Source organism: Morus notabilis, unplaced genomic scaffold (genome assembly GCF_000414095.1).
Source record: "Morus notabilis unplaced genomic scaffold, ASM41409v2 Scaffold847, whole genome shotgun sequence".
In the NCBI taxonomy this organism is placed as follows: domain Eukaryota; kingdom Viridiplantae; phylum Streptophyta; class Magnoliopsida; order Rosales; family Moraceae; genus Morus; species Morus notabilis.
In genome coordinates, this window is record NW_010365351.1 from 1 (window position 1) to 22,920 (window position 22,920).

General features: G+C 33.8%; 2 protein-coding genes across 3 annotated transcripts; one reads left to right on the forward strand and one right to left on the reverse strand.

The window, feature by feature from the left end:
• Positions 1 to 423: 423 nt before the first annotated feature.
• Positions 424 to 7,058, reverse strand: LOC21388580 (WD-40 repeat-containing protein MSI4). 2 transcript variants are annotated; one of them, XM_024172134.1, is made up of 16 exons: positions 6,740 to 7,058; positions 6,206 to 6,269; positions 5,724 to 5,810; positions 5,527 to 5,589; positions 5,070 to 5,135; positions 4,860 to 4,934; positions 4,615 to 4,690; positions 4,009 to 4,231; positions 3,271 to 3,352; positions 2,344 to 2,417; positions 2,066 to 2,177; positions 1,876 to 1,950; positions 1,516 to 1,595; positions 1,230 to 1,329; positions 703 to 812; positions 424 to 614 (listed from the first exon to the last, which is right to left on the reverse strand). In XM_024172134.1, the coding sequence occupies exons 1-15, from the start codon at positions 6,865 to 6,867 to the stop codon at positions 717 to 719; spliced, it is 1,401 nt and encodes a 466-aa protein (XP_024027902.1). In that variant the 5' UTR covers positions 6,868 to 7,058; the 3' UTR covers positions 424 to 614; positions 703 to 716. The 2 variants fall into 2 exon arrangements, with proteins under 2 accessions (XP_024027902.1, XP_010106236.1); XM_010107934.2 differs by having other exon boundaries at positions 424 to 812.
• Positions 7,059 to 13,678: 6,620 nt separating this feature from the next.
• On the forward strand, positions 13,679 to 22,580 carry LOC21388581 (protein ROOT HAIR DEFECTIVE 3). The gene is made up of 23 exons (XM_024172128.1): positions 13,679 to 13,862; positions 14,775 to 14,921; positions 15,320 to 15,386; positions 15,490 to 15,592; positions 15,822 to 15,892; positions 16,062 to 16,125; positions 16,222 to 16,287; positions 16,389 to 16,436; positions 16,517 to 16,579; positions 16,728 to 16,784; positions 17,221 to 17,379; positions 17,472 to 17,540; positions 17,654 to 17,745; positions 18,459 to 18,537; positions 19,040 to 19,205; positions 19,517 to 19,641; positions 19,929 to 20,191; positions 20,281 to 20,377; positions 20,474 to 20,638; positions 20,979 to 21,083; positions 21,269 to 21,363; positions 21,465 to 21,561; positions 21,758 to 22,580. Exons 1-23 carry the CDS (start codon positions 13,859 to 13,861, stop codon positions 21,983 to 21,985), a joined length of 2,430 nt encoding a protein of 809 aa, XP_024027896.1. The 5' UTR covers positions 13,679 to 13,858; the 3' UTR covers positions 21,986 to 22,580.
• The last annotated feature ends 340 nt before the right edge of the window (positions 22,581 to 22,920 follow it).

Below are 22,920 nucleotides of genomic sequence, written 5' to 3' on the forward strand. Positions count from 1 at the left end.
ACATTTTCATTTTCATTTTCATACAAAAAATAAAATTATTTTAAAACGAATTGTTTCCAAACAAGCAATTAGTTTTAACTCACTTAGGTTAGTAGCACTCTGACAATAATCTGTCCCTCTTAGTTATTTAGGTTTCTAGTACTCTTATAATTGGCTTCTTTTAAGCTGATGAGGTAGTGCAGAAATTTTATTATGTTTAGTTTTTTAAAAATTTCCTAAATTTTAACCTAATTAATATCTACATTGTTCTTCAATGTTGGATGTATATGGTTAAAATTTCCCTCCCCTTTGCTAAAAAGATCAGAAAAAAGTTATTTTTTTTTTTAAAAAAAAAGAGTTGGTCCAAGGATAAGCCCAAAGGGCAGTACCTAGGATGCATTTAGAAACCAAGGACTGAAAACAAAACCTCACATTTTGATTCTATTTGCCGTGGGCTTTTTGGACCACAAGAACCCAGACAAATGTCAATTTGCCAAATAACCCAATGAATGAACCAAATATCTCTCCAGTTTTTGTGAAACCATGAGCAACTACTGAACCAAGCTCTAAACAGTATTTGGCTTCCCTAGTCGTCTTCATTTGTCCCAGATGTTTCTCTTTTCAAAAGGGAATCACTGCAATTGGGCAAATCACTATCTAGACCCAAAGAAAAAAAAAAAGAAAAAAAGGAAAAAAAAAAAAAGGAAACAAAGTTTATCCAACTTTGGTAAGAGAAGTCACGAAGCACATGTCAGTATGTGAGACTTGAACTTGTCCAGCTCGGCCAGGACCTCTTCCTCTGGCCTGTAGATCAAATCAATCATCCGCCATATCTGCATAGGAAATAGTCATTTGCTTAGCTCAAACCAATAATTGGGATAAAGTGTTCACTTGTGTTTTTCATCACCAAGGCTTTGTTTGGTAAGAGGAAAAAAAAGGAAAGCAAAGAAAGGCATATAACCAATGTAAGGAAAATATAGCAGAAGAAGATGGTCCTTCTTTTTATTATGTTTGGAACCTCTACAACCCTGTCTATGTTGGGAGAGATTAATATTGGGGTTTTTGGAGGATTTGAAATCAGCCTCACCCAATCCATTCCCTCCTCTTTTCTCTACTACCAAACAAACATAGGTCCCAAAATCGTTCCATTAATTCTCCCTCGTTCATCCCCCTCCTCCCATTTTTCCTCCTACCAAACAAGCTCTAAATGTTTGAACAAAAAATTGAGTACTTCTTAGAATTTAGATTACCTGTAGTGTGCCACCACCTCCAGTACTTTCACAATCATCAGACACGCTAACAATCGTCCATGGATCAGATGCATTCCAGTGAAAATCAACGACCTTGTCCCTACAGTCCATTACAAATCAATCATTGTGAAAATATGGAACAAATATAAAGGACAGCAATTATTGGCCCAAAAATCATAGTAGCATATCATATTCCAAATAAGCTTTTTGGAAAATAATGTCTGCAAATGTTAATGTTCCTACAAGCGTATGGTTATAACTTAGTACACATGTAGGGCATACATACCTATGACCGGCGTGCCTAAAGAACAAGCCTGCAGGAGCATTTGGCAACTTTGATCCGACAGATTCTTGCTTTTTACCAATCTGAAAGAAAATAACAACTAATAGTCTTTGAGCACACATAATCCTTAATATATCTCGTCGTTCAACTTTCAAATTGCTTTGTTTATGCCTTCCTCTTTCAGACCCATTGGTACATCTTGTTTTCATCCACAGAGTACAGTAATCAGAAATTTCCACATTTGCTCTCATTAAAGTAGCACTACTGACTCTTCACATTTCTGTTTATTAATTAGCTTTATAGTTTTTTAATCAGGGAGGATTAGAGACCAAAGCCACTATGGAGTAACATCTATAGACACACCTTCTCATGATCCCAGATGTTTAAAATGCCATCCTCAGCAGAACTTCCAAAGACGGATGACTTGTCTGGAGACCACTGGAAACGAGTACATTATATATATCAGCAAAGGCAAAGCCAACGAAAAACGATTTTTAAAGATCAGAAAAAAATCAGAAAGATTAAGGAAAATAGCCAAAAAAATTTCTGACACCTGTACGCAAAGGACAGCTGCATTGTGACCTTCAAATTTATGAACTGGGGATCCAATACCACCAGAAGTGAGATTTCGTCGGTCAAACATGTGAATAGTATTATCAGCGGACCTGAGTTTAAATCAGAAGGATACATTCAAACAATAGACGACAATGCACCTCCGGGATAGATAAAAGTTAATTCAACAGATGCTGGAACTAAAATACCGATTAACAGCACGAAATGCATGATCAACCTAAGGCAGCTTATCTATTGGGAACAATTATACATAGATACCCAGTTAGAATGAGATTGACATCATGAGGGTTCCAATCAACACAGTGAAGATCAGCATCGTGAGCTTTTTCAACCTGCACAAATGTAATTTGAACAAGAAATGCAACAAGTTAAATTCCACAAAACATATGCATATATCAATGCCAAACAGCAGCATAAATAAGGAGAAAGATATTTAATCTATCAAAGCACTGCATCACTTCATAGAGCAAACAAGCACTGTGCAACATTTACAAATCATACTGTGATCAATTGCAAGTCTAAAACCTGCCAAGAATAGGAGATCAACTGACTGAAGTTGAAAAAACCTGAAGGGTGGGCAATGGGATTGCATGAGTTCACTATTATTGTTCATGGTCATGCATCTAACCAGGCCTTCAGCATGACAAATAAGTACTAACAAGTTAAATACTTGTCACGGTTATGAATCTGAATTCTTGCTATAAAGAAAGCCACCACATCATTTTACCCTCCCTTGAATGTTTCTTTTCTCTCTTTTTCTAGGAAATAAAAAGGAAAAACATAGCAATGAGGGATACTGTATGTTAGGAACTTGATAGGTGGTTGGTTATGTGGTTTGTTGGTTGTTGCTACGGGTTAGTAGTCTTTTAAGCAGTTGGGTAGACGTTTGTTAGTAGGAATTATAAATTGGGGGTTTAGTGGCTGATGAGAGCAAGGTCTGGTGTGTGAAAATTAGGGAAAGCCTTGGGAGAGCGGCAGCCTCTCGAATGCTGCTATCTTATTATCCGAAGTACTACATTGCTTCATTCGGTCAATAAAGTCATCTTCTATTTTTTGTGATTTCTACTGTGTTTATTCAAGAAATAGCTAGGTTCCTAACACCATATTGTCAATTGTCATCACAATAACAGATGTCATAATGAGTAACAAACAAATGGACCAAATAATTAAGGGGAAAATGCATACCTTCACAACAGGAGCAGAGCCAGATCTTGCATCCCACAGTATGAGGCAAGAATCATCACCTACGCTACAGAACTCCTGAGAACTGCAATACATAGATAACAAACAAACAAACAATTAATATATTTTAGAAAGTTGGGAAAGACAATCATAAAAATAACTGCATAATATTAAGGCAACATACAAAAAAAAAAAGAATAATTGATTTTTTTTAAATGCAAATAAAGAAAGAGGGAGTAAGGGAAAGGATTAATTTATTATTCAGGGTAATTATATAGGTATACCTTCTAGTTTCATTCTTTTTCTCAATTTATCCCTTTATTTTTTAAAACTACAAAGATGTCCCTTAGATTTGAGAAATGTCTTTCAAATTCATCCTCATGCATTTTTTTGTATAAAAAATAGAACCAAAGGCAAAAATGGCCTTTGACAATGTTTCTGAAGGAAAACATAAAATTTCTTAAAATATTTTCAGAAACTATTAAAGGTATTTCTGTCTTTTTGTATTTTTTCCTCCAAAGAGTGCAAGAAGGATGAAATTGAAACATATTTTTCCATTTCAAAAGATGCCTTTCTAGTTTCTAAAAACATAGAGATAAACCGAGAAAAAAAAATAAATCTACGAGGCACATTTATATTATTATCCCTTTAAAGTATAATCACCAAGGCATCTTCCAGTTATCACTTATTCCAAGTTTACATATACAATCGTACCACTAATCAAACTTGAATAGTAGCTACCTTGATGGGCAAAACTGCACATCTTCAACAGTATCCTCATGTGCTTGGTAGACACCTCGTGGTCCAAGTGAAGGGCTGTCTGCAGGTATGTAATTACTCCCACCAACCTTAGCATGTTTAGTATTGGAGCTACCAGATCCCGGAGATTTTGTGGCTGCTGAGTCTGACGCTAAAGTTGAGATATGATCATGAATACTCCAAAGGACTACTGACTTGTCCTTGCCTGCCATAATAATTTTTTCAATCAGGATGCATTTGAGAGGAAGTAGGAATATAGTTTACAGTTTTAGTCAAGAACATCATCCCAAGTTATAACATGTCATTTGCAAATCAAAACATTAAACATACAGACTAAACATTGATTAAAACATAAAGGAAAATTATCATATGGCCTTAAAGCATAATAGTTATGCATGCCTTTCTCAATAGAAAAATCAGTGATATGGCGCTAGTAGAACCTATACAACATTGTCAATCTATCAATGAAAAACAAATATATTACGTAATAATATCCCCCAGCCCATGATTGAAAAACAATGACTGGTAGCAATGCCTGAATAGAAAACTGTAAAAATCTAAGAAATAAAATATCAAATAATAGCTAACCTCCAGAGAGTACAAAAGGCTCAGTTGGGCACATAGCAAGAGCAAATTCAGCATTATCTTGATGCCCGGTTAAAAGCTGCAAGATGACGGAATATAAATTAGTACGCACATATTTAAGAAAGGGATAATAAATTGTAAAGTTTATAGAAGGGAACCAACAGTCAATAGACATAGATTAATAAAATTTGAAAAAGTAATGTACTTAAAAAGATGTATAAAAAATTAAAATAGCAAACAGGGTGCACCAGATCAGGACGGGAAATTGTAGCTCCCAATACAGCATGACGATTAGGTTGAGCCTCAACATCCCAAATGAAGACCTGGCGTTATAAGTTAAAAAATTTAAACCACATTGAGCTTCACTCAATTATAAACTTTAAATGGTAATCAGATATTTGCAAATCCTAAAGACTTCATATCTCATTTAGTATAGAAATGACGAGATAAGTACTTACATCAGGACTGTCAGTATGTGTAGCCACTATCTTACTATTCTGTGGGAGTTCCCTGATTCTGTTCACCTGCAAATCATAACCATAGATAAAAGACAACACAGTTCCTCATTTGAAGTAAGCTTAAAAGAATAGCTCCTTCACTTTGAGCAAATATAAGCTGAGACACAATCAGCCTTTTTCAGAAAAGATATTTTGGATGCAAGCAGACAAGAGCTGATTTTAAAGTGATGAACGTCTTTTTACTGTTCACAATCATTACCCACTCGGACAACAATGATAGTAAACTTTGTTTAAAAGGCTATCAATTTTATTTTCAAGTTAAAATGCTATATTAACTTAAAGAAGCACTTAATACTCATTTCAGTAAGAACCGCTAATCGCCAAACACTTTAGTCGAACTTGATAAGCAAGAAAAACCAAAAGTGAGAAGTCACTTGACAATAAAAGAAATTCACACCTCGCCTGGATGAATGATGGTTTTATATTTCTTCACGAAGGGCGAGCGTGCTTCTTCATTGAACTGTAACAATCGGCCACAAGAACATACCGTGGCAATTCAGCAAATAAACTCGTAATTTCATAAAATAAATAGCACATTTGATTATGGATAGCAATAGAAGGAAGCAGAAAACTGATTGTTTATTGCGGCATCACCTGAGATATGTGTTCCGCAGCAGCAACCCTAGGTTTGACCACCTCACAGTTGGCTATAACCAGTGTATTCGGAACACTGCCATCAGTCTGCGCAAAAAAAAAACAGCAATTAGAAGAAAAAAGAGCAACAAGGATGATGCTATTAAGAAGCGGCACAAGCATAATGTTGAAAATTTACTCGAACGATAGCCCTGAAAACCAGCACGTCTTTAAAAAATGGACTGAATCACTCCAGATTTCATGAAAAAATTGCAACCAAGAGCCCTCTAAGTCACAATTAGTGTTTAGACATTGATAAAATGATACCAAAAACATATTGTTTGCCAAACTCAAGAATACCCTGAAAGTCGACAAACCCAAGATACTGGCACCACACTAATTCACATTTCTCTCTTCAAATTAAACTCCAGCTCAATAAAGTGCTTCTACAAAGACAGATCGAAAATGCTTGGGAGTAAACCGAAAAATAAATAAATAAATACCTGTTCAGAAAGGTAAAGACGTTGACGATTCTTGTAAGTGGCTTGCTCTAGTTGCGGACCCCATCTATCAAAATCAATACACAAAATATAAGTTTCCATTGATGTGAACTGTGATCACAAATTCAAGCACAGCCACACGAAACCTAAAATCGCAGAAACTCAGAAAGAAACAAAGAAACCCACATTTTTCGCATGAACCAAACATCTTAAACCTCAACATTCAGTAGAAAACATCAAGAAACCCTAGAGAGATACGGGACACGGACCGCCAAAAACTGCAAAAACTTGTTTTGTTCTTCTCTAAAACCACAGACGAAATGGAACCAACAGTGAACCCTATCATCCGCTATTGATCCATTTCGTTCTCTATTTTCTTCAATTTCCCTTACCCACATTTTTCCGGCATCCAAACAGAAGGCAGGGAAAGTACATTTTCGGATTTGGAAATATCAAAACAGAAATTGTAAGACAATTATATACATACACACGCACATGTATATATACATATATTTAGAGAGAGAGAGAATAACGGACCGGCAAGAGAGAGAAGGCCAGACGAGGTTGTGGTTGGCGAGCCAGTCGTAGAGAACGGGGACGAGGGATTTCCACTGTGTGTACCTCTCTTCCACCGATGGCTCCGTCCCTTTCCCTCTCTCCTTCATTTTCTCTCTCTACTCTCTCTCTCTCTCTCTCTCTTTCTCGCTCTGCAGCTACAACTAACTCTCTCTCTTCGTCTTCTTCTACTTCTAATGTTTTATTTTCCCGCCAATTTGGGGCCTTTAGATTCTGACGAGTTCTGACCCTCTGCGGTGCCGAATAATGTGATTCCTTGGGTGGGTCTTTATTTTACTTGCTTTTGGTTGTTCTCGCTAGTCGCTGGTAGTATACTGCTGATGCACATTCATTTTACTTATTTAATTTTAAAATTCGAATTTTATTATAAAAAAAAAATTTAAAATAATCATATTTAATTTTTTTATTATAATAAAATTATATTTTAATTAAAATTTAAATTTAAATCAGTAAATTAAACGGTATGAACTATTAATTGACTTGTTGAAAAGACTGGAATTCAATACAATACCTCCAAGTCAAATTCAATTTCTGTCTGTAACTTTTTGAAACGTATGTGATCATATTTGTGCGGTTTTTCAATCATCAATTTCCAATGGTTGCTCTGTCTCCTCTTCTATTGTTTTCCGATCACTTCTTTATTAGAAGACGCCATAAATTGTTATGCAGGAAACACTCTACGCTCATGTCAGTTAAAAACCCGAAGGGTTTAATAATGAAAGATAAAATAGAGAATAAAGAAAATCTAAAAGGTCTTGGAGGGTCTCTCTTTTTCCCCAAAAGTCCCATTTTCAGTCTTTATCATTTTTTATAATTGTCATGATCAGATGGATATTCTTAGTCCATCTTGATCATGACATGTCATCATTAATTTGATGATGGAACGCATGTCACTGCCTCATGATCCTTTCATTGACAGGAGTCATTCACACTTTTCCCTCGACCTTGGTCCGCTTCGGTGTCAATGCGCCAGAGTTCTCTGTCAGTCTCGATCTCATCCATCGACTGAGGTCCATTCGTTCCCTTGATCAAGGCAGGCATCGATCTCTTCGCACATCTTGGCTTCAGTTTCTTGTCCAACAGGGGTCCATGACATGTTTCATGATCTTAGACCGTCTCGGAAAAATCTCCCAACATATCATAAATTAATATATCTTATAGTAAAGATCTCAACAAAAAAAGGCATGTGAGAGCTAGGGTTATAAAGTCTAAAATGGTAAAATCGAACAAGATCAGTCAAAGTGAGAAAAAGGTTGGCCTAATCAGATACAACTTTTATAAGCCATTAAAAAAATAAACTATATATATATATAAGGTGTCTAATCAGGTCGGAATGGTGACCTGGATCCTTCATCACCCAGTAGGTTTTTATCAAGTAGCCTTAAAAGATGTTCGGTTCAGTCCGTTTGACCCAACCTAAACTTATTATTATAGTGAAAACCATATGCATTTTAAGGCATGACTATTAAGAATAAACCTTTGTATTTTACTCTTAAAATTTTAACAATTACAAGCCTCGTTCATTTCACATATTCGAGTTTTCAATTCTATGTTTCTACAGTTAAAAGCTATTATAAAATGTCAAATCTAACTTTTTCTGTTACAGTTAAAAACTCTAAGAAAATGTCATATCTCAGCTCAAATCCGCGAAGCAAACGAGGCCACTAAACAATTAATGTGAAAAAATTTGGTAAATTACTTATTTTGAGGTGTTTTAAAAAGTTTATGCTCGAAATGAGATTTAACCTATAGTCGAGTCCAAGGACTAAAAATGACCCCTTTTTTTTTATCCCTTGTCACTATCTTTATAATCATTGTTTATTATTTTAAACTTGAAATTTGTATTTTAGATTTACAAAAAAAAGTAAAGTATGTAGTTTTATTTTTTTTACAACTCAAATTTTATTGCTACAACGTTTTCTCTCACAAACGTTGTAGCAATAAAATTCATGTTAGATTTATATTTTTTTAGTCGGCTAGTTTTGATTTTAAAATTCACAAATCCACTTTTTTATTTTTTAAATAAACTTATAATTAAATTTATTATTGACATATTACTCTTGAAAGTTGGGCTCTAAAATACAATTTTAACAATTTTTATTGCCTAAATCATGTTTGGTTATGGTTACCCATTCACTTATAATGGTAAATTTATCAATTCAGCGTTCCAAATTGGTGGTAGACCCAACTTTTACAATTTTGATACGAATTTGAAATTTAAGGCATAGTTTTTAACTGTAGCAAAAAAATTAGATGTGATATTTTCTGAGAGTTTTTAAATGTAAAAATAAAGAATTGAAAACTCAAATCGGTGAAATAAATAAAACATAAATGTACAATATTAAGAGATTTAAAATAAATGTTGGAAATAATTTCGTTTTATGTACAATGTTTTGAATGTCTAAATCGCATAGTAACTGAAATTTTTGTGACAATAACCAAATGTAAAGTATAATATAGATTTTAAAGATTTTTTATAACGGAATATTTTGCATTTTAAATAACTTTCTGTGAAAAGTGTTATTATGCGACTAAGACGTAATTCTTTATCTCAAATTTTTGAAAATTTTCGTCAATTTTAGCATAAAGACCAAAACAATCAAAACGAAAAATCAATGATTAATTTGTTAAAAATTAAAAATTTAAGGATTAAAATGATACAAGTTATAATTCAAGGACACAATGATAATCATTTATTTTCAATTTTTTTTCAGAAATGATCCAAACAATAGCCTCAATACAGATTCAACCCCCCCACATTCACCGTTAGATATTAAGGGCCAATTTAGTTCGTTAATTCGAGTTGAGATATGACTTTATTTAATAAGTTAGATATGACTGTTTATGAGAGTTTTTTACTGTAGTAAAACTCAAATTTTAAATTCGAATCGGTAAAATGAACAAGACCTAAGCTATCACAAAGTTTCTTTTAAAATCCCAACACTAATCCTCATATATATATATTTAAAATCTAAAATTAGAGTGATAACATGAGTGAATTTGCAGGTATCTTTTTTATATTTTCATGCTCTTTTGCTAATATATTTTAGGATTATTATCACTAGTATTTTGGACGTTAGGGTTATTATCAGTTTGTCTCTGAATTTTAAGAACTCTTACTTTATCCCATTGAATTTTGAATTGTTTTCACTTAACACTCTCTCTCTGTTATAATTTATGTTAAAAACATATAAAAAAGAGAGTAATGCAGCCACGTAGTATTTTTGTTAAAATTTTTGTTAAAAATAAATAGATAAAAACAATATGGCCACACTTAACTCCCTCTTTTTTCATTTAAATTCTCAATAAATTCTTATAAAATGACTTAGAGACAAATTCAAAATTCAGATTGCAAAGCGAGAGTTTCTAAAATTTAAAGGATAAAGTGGAAATGACTCTAAAATTCAGGAGCACCAATAAGATTTATCCTATTTTTTACTTTTAGTTTTAATATTATTTTGTTAGAAAAAAAATAACACTAAACTACTTGCTTGCGTTTTTATTTGGATTTAGATGTATTAGCAGTTACTGCAAAATATATATATATATATATATATATATTGTCCTAGATTATGCCCACATTAGAATAAACTTCCAACTCTACCCTTATTTTATTGTCTCTATCTTTTTAATGAAATCAACATCATAATCCAAACATTATGAACTTTTTTTTTTGTCGTTCATATATGTTGAATCCATAAAAGCATTTTTCATACGACGCGACAAAGTTTCCAAAAATAGAGGTATGTTCTTTGGTGTGTTTTGCATTCCTCGTTATGAGGACATTTTGTTGATTTTTTCGAAAACAAAGCCACCTACATGCACGAAAAATTGTTGACAAATTCATTTATCGATGGTCCTTCCACCTCCTTTATGATATTTTAGGTTTATTATAGTTTCGTACCATTTTGCAATCTCCAATAATTTGAAACGAAACTCTTGGTAAACGAAATAATGTTCAGCAACTTTAGAAGTTTTTTTTTTTAATATAAATACAATCAAATATATATTTAATGTATCGTGTTAGAATAAAGTTTTCAAAAAGGTAATTCAACATGGGAATGGAAGGTAGAAAACTTTATAAATTCTAATCCAACAAAAAAAAAAAAATTTCCAAACTAACCAATTTTGACGCGATTATTTTTGCTTAATCAATGTTGACGATTATATCAGTAAGAAAATCATTCTAAAACGAAAGAAAAAGAATTTCGACTCAAAGTTTAAAATTAATAATGGATTGAAAATTGCTTTCAAAAATAAAATAATGGCTTGAAAATTCACCTCACTATTCATTATTCAAATTCAGTTATATCCTAACTAACACAATATTCCATTTAATTAAAGATTGATAAACAATGATCTCAATCCAATGCTAATTACTCAATCTTAACTAACAAAAGATCCCATTTGATTAAATACAATTTCCGTTAAAAAAAAAAAAACTAACAAAAGATTTCTATGAAAACTAAAATTCAGTTATTTATATTTAGTTTTTTTCTCGCGTCGATTATTTTAGGAGATATATTTTTTTGTAAGCATTTTAGAGCATCTCTAATGTAATATTATAATTAATGTGTCAATTGTAAATTTAATATTTGAGTGAAAAAAATACTCTCCAATGCAATGCTATTTGTTGTGTCAAATTTTTCATATACTATATTTTACTACAACATATGTAAAATTTAACATTTGATTTTCATTGGTTGAAATGTTTATTTTTCTATGTAATTAATGCAACATTTACATTTTCTAATTATTTTAAAAATAAAAATTTACTTTTACAACTTTCAAAGCTTAAAAATTATAAAAAAAAGTGTAGAATTTAAATAGCATCGTGCATCGAATCAAAAATAAAAATAGCACACTATATCATAATTTTAATGTTAAATATATATGGCTCATTTAGTTGGTTGGTGCGAGTTAAGACGTGACTTTATGTGAAAATTTTTTAATGTAGCAAAAAAGTTATACTGCGTTTGGAGTAAGAATTCGTGCCATGATTTGGATTATGGTTCATGGCTCGATGCAGTATTTTCTTTTATAAAAAACTCACGTAAACTGATAATAATTTTGAGTCATGATTCTGAACCTATAAATTAAACGTCTACTTAAATATAATTATTTTTAAAATTTTTTTACTATAATAAAATTTAAAATTTAAATTTAAATTAATAAAATAAACGGAACATAATAAATATTAATATTTACATTATTACAGACGCTCTTAAACGAACGTTCACCACAAGACACCGACGGGCTTAGCGTACATTCACCTTCTATATTTTAGAGTTTGATTTTTTTCCAACCAATTTTTTTTTAAAATCATTGGGGAAAAAAAAAACAAATTACAAGTGGGGACCATGCTGAGTTGGTCAGCGAAACGAAGTATGGACGGCGGCGAGAGGGGGTGACCCACCGACCTCCAAAGCTCGTCGGGATCACGCCGTCCAACTTTTTTCATTCTCTCGAAATGTGGGCGGCAAGCGGGTCCCACTCTCCTACGGATGTCGGTGAATATACGATGGGGCCCCATTGCTCAAGAGTTTCATCTAAGCCTAACCGCAGCGTTTCACTCCTTCTCATCGCAACAAATAGAAAAAGACATAAAATAAAAGTAACAAAAGAAAGAAAAAAGACATACAAGTAGGAAAAAAAAAGAAAGAAAAAAAAGACAGAAAGGCATTTGTTCCATCCCAATGTCAAGCATTTTCACTATTTTATGATAGTGCGATGCGAGTTGTCCAATTAAATGTTGCCACGTGTGCTACACGCATAAACTGAGGAAAATCTGGTAGATCTGGTGCACATTGTTATTGTGGACCGGCATATTATAATTACCCCATGCTTAATAACCTTTTGGTCAAATTAAGTGGTTCGCAGCCAATGGTGACGATAATTAGTTATACCGAGATCCATTGAATCAGTTTTTTCTTGAAGAACATTGAATCATTATTGACTCAACCAATTACGACTATAATTATGTCAAGAGCGTGTGATCATCTGCAGGAGATTAAAGCATTGAATAATTATAATATATGATCACAAAAATTAATATTTATAACTACTTAATGCAATTCGTTTCCAAAAAGGTAGTTAAGGCGATTTCGTCAAGGTTCTTAAAAATATACATTTGGGGTGATTAATTAGTAAATTTACAAGTCATAGCAAAAAAAAAAAAAAAAACATTGAAAAATAAATCCAAAACTCTTAAGAACACCAACACATAATATGGGATATAATATCACTTAATCAAATAAATTGTAAAATGACAAAAAGGTTACCTTACAATTTTGTCATTCATTGTACCTCTTTTTTTTTCCCGAAGGAATTTAAAGTACTTATTTGTACATTAATCGTTGGAAAGAAAAACGAAATGATGAGATATTAGTGATTGCGAGAGAGATTTATAGACCCACAATAATTAGTCCTAAAACCAAGCTGCCCACTTTTACTTTATTTTTTCTCAGGTGCGAAGTAACATAAATGAAATAATTGGATTTATATGTGAAAACCATAATGCTCAATTATTTTTTCCAATCCATGCCTTTCAAATTTCACACTATCCAAGATGCGAAGTATTAAAAAAAAAAAATATTACACGACCCAATCCTTATTTCTTAACATGGTATTTTTTCCCGCTAAATTTTAGCACCGAAAAGAAAATACTCATTTGTAAGTATGTCACAAATTTTAATTTGGTCTAATTGTTTTCCTATAGAAAAAAACCTAAATAAGAAATTGAAAATTAAAAATGTATTTAAAGCGAAATTACGAAATTGAAAAACATTCCGTTGTTTTAAAAAATTGAAAAATAAAAAAAATTGAAAGACATCTTTTAGCCCAAAAGGGTCTAAAAAAACAATTTTTCTTTTTTAATATTTTTCTCTTGTGTGCACTCTTTGATCACAGGGACAGAGATAGTCAAGCCAAGCCTTCTTTTTAAAGAATTCAGATCGATTTCTCTCTCTAAAATCCTCCCTCTCTCTCTCTCTCTCTCTCTTCGTTTCACGCATTTCCAACCTCTTGCTTTATCTCTGAATCCGGAGCCGAATTCGATCTCAATCTCGCTTGCTCACACAAATGGGTAATTTCTCGTCTCTGATCTATCTGATTTGCATCTTATTCCGACATTTAAAGCTTTTTGTTCATAAATTTCATCGTTTTTGTTAAATTGTCGGTATTTAATCGTCTGATTGCCATCAATTTCATTTCTTTCCCCTTTAATTTTTGTATACGTTTCGGTTGATGTGTAACGGTTTTCTTTCTCTCTCTGTTTTTCCCCAAAATTAACCTTAACTGATGAGTGATGGGTTTAAGTGATTAACTTCGATTTGATTGGTTTGCTTCAATGTGATGTAGATTTCGAAGTTATAAAGTTTGATTAAACTCCATGATTTGATTAAGAGAATTTCTATTTTTTTATTACTAGTATTATTTTTTTGGGTTTCGGCTTTTGATCCTGGGAATTGGCGTACTAGAAAGAAAAAAATTCTGTCTCCCGGTTTAGTTGCTAAGAAAAAGTGGGCTATAGAAGAAATGGGTTTTTGAAGTTTAGGTTCTTTCGGAACAGTTTAGGACACTGGAATTGCAAATCTGTGGTCTTTTGGGTCTTATAGAATTATTTCCCGTTGGCGAGTTGAATATGTTAGAATAGGTATGAGCCAAAACAGCAGTTTGCAAAGCTTTCCAATCCTTTTAGGAGCAACAGTTTGCCAAACAACGAGGTATGAATTTGTGATTTTTATTTTCTCATTTCTGGTGCCCGATCGTGATGATTTTATTCAAAATTCTTAGACAGAAGAGAAGAAAAGGTCCCGTACCTCGTCTTTGTGAATTGATATTCTTTGCAGCAGTCATTGCCATACCGTGAAGCATAAACTTATCATATCTATTTATGCTCTAAGCAAACTTTTCAAGTGTCAGTTGTGAGATTTTTGATGTTTTAGAAGTCATTGCTGTTGTTTATCTAATACGAAGGCATATTGTTGCGTTGCAGGTTTTGATGAGTGCTGTTCTACTCAGCTTATCGATGGAGATGGTGTATTCAATGTCTCGGGACTTGACAATTTTATCAAGGAGGTAAAGCTTGGCGAATGTGGTCTTTCATATGCCGTTGTCTCCATCATGGGGCCACAGAGTAGTGGTATGCAATCTTATTTGTTTGAAACACTCATTGTTGTATTGGAAGTTTTTCTACTATTTTTTTAAATTAAGGTTTGAGTGAATAAATTCTACCATGACTTTGAAGCTTTTTGGAAAGGTATCTACCCCAGCTGTGTAGAATGCATAGATTGTTTGTTAGTGTGCGTTTGGTTCAAGGATTCGTGCCATGGTTCGAATCATGGTTCGTGGCTCGCTACAGTGTTTTCTCTCACAAAAAAAACACACGTAAATCGAGAATGGTTATGAATCATATTTTTGAATCCATCAACCAAACGTCATCTTATTTAATATTAGTGAGGCGTTTGTGAACTCAGTTGGATATTTTGATTTTATATGCCTTAGTTTGTATTTTCATATTGTGATTGGTGATCTTGACAGGAAAGAGCACTCTATTGAATCATTTATTTGGTACCAACTTCAGAGAGATGGATGCTTTTAAGGGAAGGTGTGTTTTCACAATCCTGTTATACAACATGAATCGTATGTTTGATAGACATTGGTGAATTGATAATTCAGATGTTGGCATATTGGGGACTGCTTCTTTGCAGGTCTCAAACTACTAAAGGTATTTGGTTAGCGAAATGTGCTGATATCGAGCCTTGTACGCTTGTAATGGATTTGGAGGGAACTGATGGAAGAGAAAGAGGAGAGGTGCCTTTTCAAGCCCGTTTTCATTTCGTGATCTTCTCTGCTACTTATTACAGAAAGGATAAAAATCATCTAACATATATTATGCATTGAGATTCTTTTTACTAATTGGAAGTTATATTTCCTTTTATTTAAAGTTCCAGAAGTATAATATTGATCATAGTGTTTAAGATGGGTATTTCATGAAGGAGGTGAATATAGTTTTCTTCTTCTGATTTGGTTTTATCTTCAGGATGACACAGCATTTGAGAAGCAGAGTGCTCTTTTTGCTCTTGCTGTTTCAGATATTGTGCTCATAAACATGTAAGTAGTATATCGACTGAAGTCTATTGCTTATTTTTTTACTTTTACATATACTTTCTATAGTTCATATGGGAATGGTAGTCCTTTTTACCCCTTTTATTTATATAAGGCATGCCATGTTGAGTGTTTATAGTTTGGATGATAATCTTGTTTGGCTATTTTCTTATAGGTGGTGTCATGATATTGGCCGTGAGCAAGCTGCAAACAAACCTCTTTTAAAAACTGTCTTCCAGGTTTTCTTCCCAACTTCATTCTCATGTTTTTCACGCTTAGTTCAAATTCCAGAACTGCTAATTCATTCAATTTTATAATTTAATTTGCTTTTAAAGGTGATGATGCGGTTGTTTAGTCCACGAAAAACGACTATGTTGTTTGTCATACGTGATAAGACACGGGTATGTTCTTTTGTCCTAGTGATTTCTATAGCATGCATAATTTGATACTTTCCGTGACATATATTTGCTGAGTTTTATGGTAAGCTCACTCTTTGTTACAGACACCATTGGAGAATTTAGAACCTGTTCTTAGAGAAGATATTCAGAAGGTAAATTGTTTGATCCTTTCTTTCTCATTATTGACTTTTTCTTGATATTTGTTATTTACATCCCCCTTTTTTTTCCGCAGATATGGGACACTGTTCCAAAGCCTCAAGCCCATAAGGAGACTCCTCTGAGTGAATTTTTTAATGTACAATGGCATTCTCTATTCAGTTATGACTATACATATAGGATATATATATATATATATATATTTTTTTTTTTGGAAATATAGTAAATTATTGGATGACTTTGTTAAGAACTTGTAGTGAGTGTGTATTGATGATTAAATTGTCTAGGTTGAAGTTGTAGCACTTTCAAGTTATGAAGAAAAGGAAGAACAATTTAAGGAGCAGGTATGAAATTTGCATATGATGTTTGTAGTAAATGAGCTGTTTATTACTTCTCTCAAGACTTTGTACTTAAAGATCAAAAGAAAAGAACGAACTTAAAAAAAAAAAAGAAAAACCCTGAGGATTACAATTATTGTATTTCTTTGTCTTATTATGTATATTTTTGAAAGAACATTGATCAACTTTATCTTGCATACTATTGTCATTCTAATTATTTGGATATCTAAATGAAACCGTTTTGTTTCATGAGTTTCTGCGATATGCCTTGATATTAAAAGGCATTAAGTGCAATATCACCTTGCCTTCCATTTTAGTTCTGGCGGTTTACTTTGTAAAACAAAAGTAAACCTGGTTATTTAGCATTTAGCTTGGTTAAGTGCATCTTATGCGTTCCTTTTTTTTTTTTTTTTTCCTGTTTGATTTCCTTTGTATATATCAGGTTGCTGCCTTGAAGCAGAGATTTTTTCATTCCATTGCACCTGGTGGACTCGCAGGAGATCGAAGGGGAGTTGTTCCTGCATCAGGGTTTTCTTTTAGTTCACAGCAGATTTGGAAAGTGATCAAGGAAAACAAAGACCTTGATCTTCCAGCCCATAAGGTATATTGTAATTTTAGGAATATCTAGTCCTTAGCGTTCCCCCGTATATGTGGCTTGTATTAATGTTCCACCTGTAATCCATCTATTGACAGGTGATGGTGGCTACTGTACGTTGTGAAGAAATTGCCAACGAGAAGTTCTTCAGCTTTTCAGGAAATGAGGTACCTGCTATTCATACATTTCCATCTTTTCTATAATTTTTCTTTTATCTTGAAAAGAAAATTTATTTGGTATCTAAACTTTGGAAGTATTGAATTGTTCAACCTTGATACAGGAGTGGCTGGAATTAGAAGAGGCTGTACAATCTGGTACTGTTTCTGGATTCGGTAACAAGCTCAGTTTAATTCTTGATACCTGTCTATCAGAGTAAGTAATCAGCTGTTTTTATTTGATTTATGGATAGTTGTGTTTATGAAGTGGAAGAATTTTAAATCTTTTCTTTATTGTCATCCTAGGAAGTTTTAGAATTTTCCGCCACAAGAACCTTAGGCCCTATTTAGTTCATGGGTTCAAACTGGTGATTTTTATTCTGCATTCAAATTTTATGAGAGAGCCCATTGGGCATTGGCGGGCACTTTTTAAATTCAAATTTTTTTGGAGAGAAAATACTGTAGTAGAATCAAAACCATGAGTTGGAACCCATGAACCAAACGGGCCCTTAATGTTTTTAGTCTGTTTTTTCCTGCTCAAATTATTAACCTGGTTTTGTTTTCAAGAAGACTCTTGAATGGTTTGTGAATATTATCAAGATCTTGCACCCATTATTGATGTAATGGGATTGGGATAACCTTTCAGGAAAAAAAAAGGTATATATATATGTATATATGTATATATATATATATCAGACTGATGACGGAAGTGGAGACTGATAAAAACTTAACAAGTGGACATTTGCCGTCAACCACTCGACACAACTTAATTTTTATGTCAATTGTACCTTCTCAAACACATGAAAGAATTTTTCCGCCATGTTTCTTTTGATTAGGCAACTCAAGATATGTTATACCTCAAAAATGCATACTCAAATTTTCAACTTAGTGTTCTTTGGCTTTTTGTTGATTGAAATTTTCAAATTTCAGGTATGACGTAGAAGCTACATATTTTGATGAAGGTGTTAGATCTGCAAAGCGAAAGCAGCTTGAAGAAAAACTGCTACAAGTAATTCATTTCCATATTGCTCTCCAACTTAATGTTTACTGGACATTTTGTCTGTTTCTTAGGGGGAAAAAAGAACAAAAGAAAAAAGAAAAAAGAAAAAAGAAAAAAAAAGGACTTTGGAGGTCCTCTCCCCTCTCTTCTCCTGGATATGAGACTACAAACATGGGTTGATGGGACAATTAGTTTTTAGCATTATTTCTTGATACGAGGATTTTTTGATCTTAGTGATGAGATGACTGAGCAAATTGACGTTGTAAATTCCTAAATTCATTTTAATAAGATTCTCATCGTAGAGCACCTTGAGTATCGCATGTGTGTGTGTGTTAATTGTAGAGGAATCTGTAGACAGCTATATTTAATCTATCCAGTGTATACAACTCTGTAAATATATCATACGCAGAAGTGTGTAGGAGCAGACTTTTAATTCTTGAAGTATTTGTTTTTGTGATTCCTTTCCCTAACTTCATTTTTCCTTGTTGTTTCTCCTCCTACTTCTTTGAAGCTTGTCCTACCCGCATTTCAATCTTTACTGGGACATGTAAGAGCTGGGACTTTGGATCATTTCAAGGAAGCATTTGATAAGGCATTGGGTAGTGGGGAGGCGTTTTCTGTTGCTGCTCGTGATTGCTCTCAGTCTTATATGGCTCTGTTTGATGAAAGATGTGCAGGTATGACTATTGTCTAATGTTGCTGAATCAAAATCTAGTCTTAAAGAGACAAAAATTGAACAATAAATTCTAAGGAAGGTGTGGAGCATCAGCATAATGTTAAATATGAGGGAGAAGCAAATTTTAATTGCAACCTTTACAACCATTAAGACGTGATGTGAGAGTTATTCTTTGTTCATTATTATTGAGTTAATTGTAGTGGTGACTCTGAAACTTGGACAAATTAGATTTGCTGAATGGGCTCAAGATCAAGAGTCTGAATTCAAGTCTTGCATTTCATGCACGATAGACATTGACACAAATAATTGCAGATGCTGTTATTGACCGAGCAAACTGGGACACATCTAAAGTCAGGGATAAACTTCGGCGTGATATAGATGCACATATTTCTTCAGTTCGTGCTGCCAAGCTATCCGAACTTACCACACTCTATGAGGTAAGAACATGTTATCTTCACTCCCTCTTAATTCCTATTTTTGTGAATGTTGCCTGCAATTCCAGTGACAATGTATGATGTTGGATCACTTTAAAAGTTATTGGGGAATGGTCAGTCAAAGTACGAGCAGGAACTGGAATTTTTATTTTGAAATAAGACGGGAGCATGAATTAGTATGCAAGGATTTTGACTGGTGTTCATTATGACAGACTTTTTGGACCTCTTTATATCTTAGGTTGCTTAATTCATCCCTGGAACTTTTGCTGATGTTAATAGCATATTTGCAGGAAAAACTGAAGGAGGCGTTATCAGCACCAGTGGAAGCCCTTTTAGATGGAGCAAACAGTGAGACCTGGCCGGCAATAAGAAAACTCCTGAAACGAGAGACTGAATCAGCTGTCTCTGGGCTTTCTGATGCACTTTCTGGTTTTGACATGTACGAAGAATCTAAAAACAAAATGCTTGCAAGTCTAGAGGTTTATGCAAGAGGGGTTGTTGAGGCGAAAGCAAAGGAGGAGGCTGGAAGAGTATTGATGCGCATGAAGGAGAGGTAACAAATTATTCCATATGTGGATTTGGTGTACTTTTGATTTTCAGAATCTACTTACAGATATTGACTTTGAATTGCTATGCTATCAGGTTCACAACAATGTTTAGCCATGATTCTGATTCAATGCCACGTGTTTGGACTGGGAAAGAAGATATTAGGGGGATCACCAAAACTGCCCGCACTTCGGTATGGCAAAATAACTCTTCTTGAGTATAAATTTCAACTTACATCTTTTTTGTTGTTGTTGTTGTTGTTGTTAATGATGGTTTTAATTATTTTCAGTCTTTGAAATTGCTATCTGTTATGGCTGTAATTCGTTTGGATGATGATGGTGCTGATAATATTGAGAACACTTTATCCGTTGCATTGGTGGATTCTGCTAGTGGTGCTGTCAAGGACAGGAGCTTAACAACAGTTGACCCACTGGCCTCGAGTACTTGGGAACTGGTAAAGACTTTCTTGTTGCAACTTCTTACTTCCGTGATCTCAATTCTTTCCAAAGTTTGGATCTTTATAGAGAACTTCTCAAGGTTTTATGAGCTGTTCTTTACGAAACTGTTCCAAGCTGAGATTTAGCTTTGTTGGTAAATTATAAGTGATCAGTGGAGACGTTCGTATAAACTGGATTTTAGAAGTAATTGAATAGGTGCTTTAGGAGGTGCTGACAGATAGGACTTAATGCCTATCTGCTGATTTTCCTCTCTTTTTCTCTCTTTGATGTGGTCATTGTGTTGGGGGAGACTCTTATACATAGAGTTTGACATGTTGATACTCGTTTCTAATACAGGTTCCATCATCAAAAACATTGATTACGCCTGTCCAGTGCAAATCTCTATGGAGGCAATTTAAGACTGAAACAGAGTACACTGTCTCTCAGGCTATTGCAGCACAGGCATGATACTCGACCGATTATCATACTGATTTATTATTATTATATATTATTATTATTATTATTGTAGTTGTTGTTGACATTATTATTATTATCATTAGTCACTATAAATCATGAAATAACTCAGACTTGTTATGACTACATGGATGCGTTGGTGTTAACAAATATCTGTGTCAATTGCTATTCAGGAAGCTAACAAGCGTAATAACAACTGGTTACCGCCTCCATGGGCCATCGTTGCCTTGATTGTTCTGGGATTTAATGAATTTATGACACTTTTAAAGTACGTTGTATCCATCTTTTGAGTTCGTTTGATTTTGTGGGACGGGTATTATAGATCATTGGTTAAAAACATCTTCGTTTGTTTTTTTTTTTTTTTGGCAGAAATCCTTTGTATCTGGGGGTAATCTTTGTTGGTTTCTTGCTTGTCAAAGCCCTATGGGTGCAGCTAGATATTTCGGGTGAATTCCGCAACGGCGCTGTAAGTGTACAAATTTGTTTCCATTCAGTCAAAAGGCATATGACATTTTGACATATATGCTTGTATATAAATAACATTTTGGAAGAGAGATTTTTCAACTAGATCAAATAGATGACCCTCTTTTTCTGTTTTTATCCCAAAAAACCATTGATGGACAAACATGAATACCCTATTCTCGGTGGTATGTTTCTTGCAGCTTCCCGGGCTTATTTCCTTGTCCGCCAAGTTCGTCCCCACTGTCATGAACCTTATTAAAAAACTAGCGGAAGAAGGGCAAGTGCCTGCGGCTAACGATCCTCGTAGGAACCCAGCCCTGGCATCGAAAAGCTTTCACAACGGGGTTAATGCTAGCAGTGATATGTCATCTACGGGTTCATCTGAAGTAACAGAGAATGACCACTCCATCTCCTCGAAACAAGATTAGGTGAAATGAAACATTCTATCCCAGAGCAGTTTTCGTGTGGTTGAAGATGCTGATGGTATGCATTACTCTCGAACGGGAAGCTGCTCATGTTCGGTCCACGTAAAATATCAACTGTCAGCTTGTATGTTTACTCTTGCTGGCATGAAAGGGTGAGATCTTCGAGGCATTGATTTTTTGGGCAAGTGCCGCATACAGGGGCTATATATGGTTTGCTGTGAGGAAGCCCCGTTAAATAGTTTTCCCTTTTAAAAGTTAGGTTTTTCTCTCTTTTGGGTTGTTTTTGTTGGTTATGCTACACAAGGTTCTCTCCTCTGATTCTCTATTTTGATGTTTGTCAATTATGGTACTTGCATTCAATTTTGTCCCGTGACAGTTGTAATGCTATGTTTCTCATTGTATTTCATTTGAGGAAAAAATAATAGTAAATGAAAGTAACCATAGCCTTTATTTATTGTTGGCTGTCCGTACATATAATTGTTTGTTGAAAACTGGCAAACCAAAAACGAAGAAAGAAAAAGAAAATCAGCAACATAGAATATTTGTATACAACTTTAACACCAGTCTTCACTGGTTTATTGGAATGGATTGCCCCCTCTCTCTTTTTGCTAATGGGTCAACTTATTTTTTTATTTTTTATTTTTTTTGCTCTTTAATGTTGGATAAATACCAGTGGACTTGTCGTTGCCATTATTTAATATGCCTAGGGGTGGTGAGGAGCTCCTCTCAATAAATGAAAGTGGATGATCCCAAATCCTCACTGCTCTTTTTGGTCATTTCCTTTTGCTAAATCCGGATGCACACTGAACAATGGAGGTGCCCACTACATATGAAAAAAACATTATATTTTTAGTTATAAACCTCCTATAAGTTATATATATATATTTTTTTACTGACATGATGTTTGAGAGACATTGGACAAATTGCCATACTTACAA

Coding starts and splice junctions, on each gene's coding strand:
- LOC21388580 (XM_024172134.1), bottom strand. CDS start 6,867: ATGAAGGAGAGAGGGAAAGGGACGGAGCCATCGGTGGAAGAGAGGTAC. Junction 4,935..5,069: donor CACATACTGACAGTCCTGAT/GTAAGTACTTAT, acceptor TTATAACGCCAG/GTCTTCATTTGGGATGTTGA. Junction 1,951..2,065: donor CAGCTGTCCTTTGCGTACAG/GTGTCAGAAATT, acceptor ACTCGTTTCCAG/TGGTCTCCAGACAAGTCATC.
- LOC21388581 (XM_024172128.1), top strand. Junction 16,580..16,727: donor CTCTGAGTGAATTTTTTAAT/GTACAATGGCAT, acceptor TAAATTGTCTAG/GTTGAAGTTGTAGCACTTTC. Junction 21,084..21,268: donor CTCAGGCTATTGCAGCACAG/GCATGATACTCG, acceptor ATTGCTATTCAG/GAAGCTAACAAGCGTAATAA.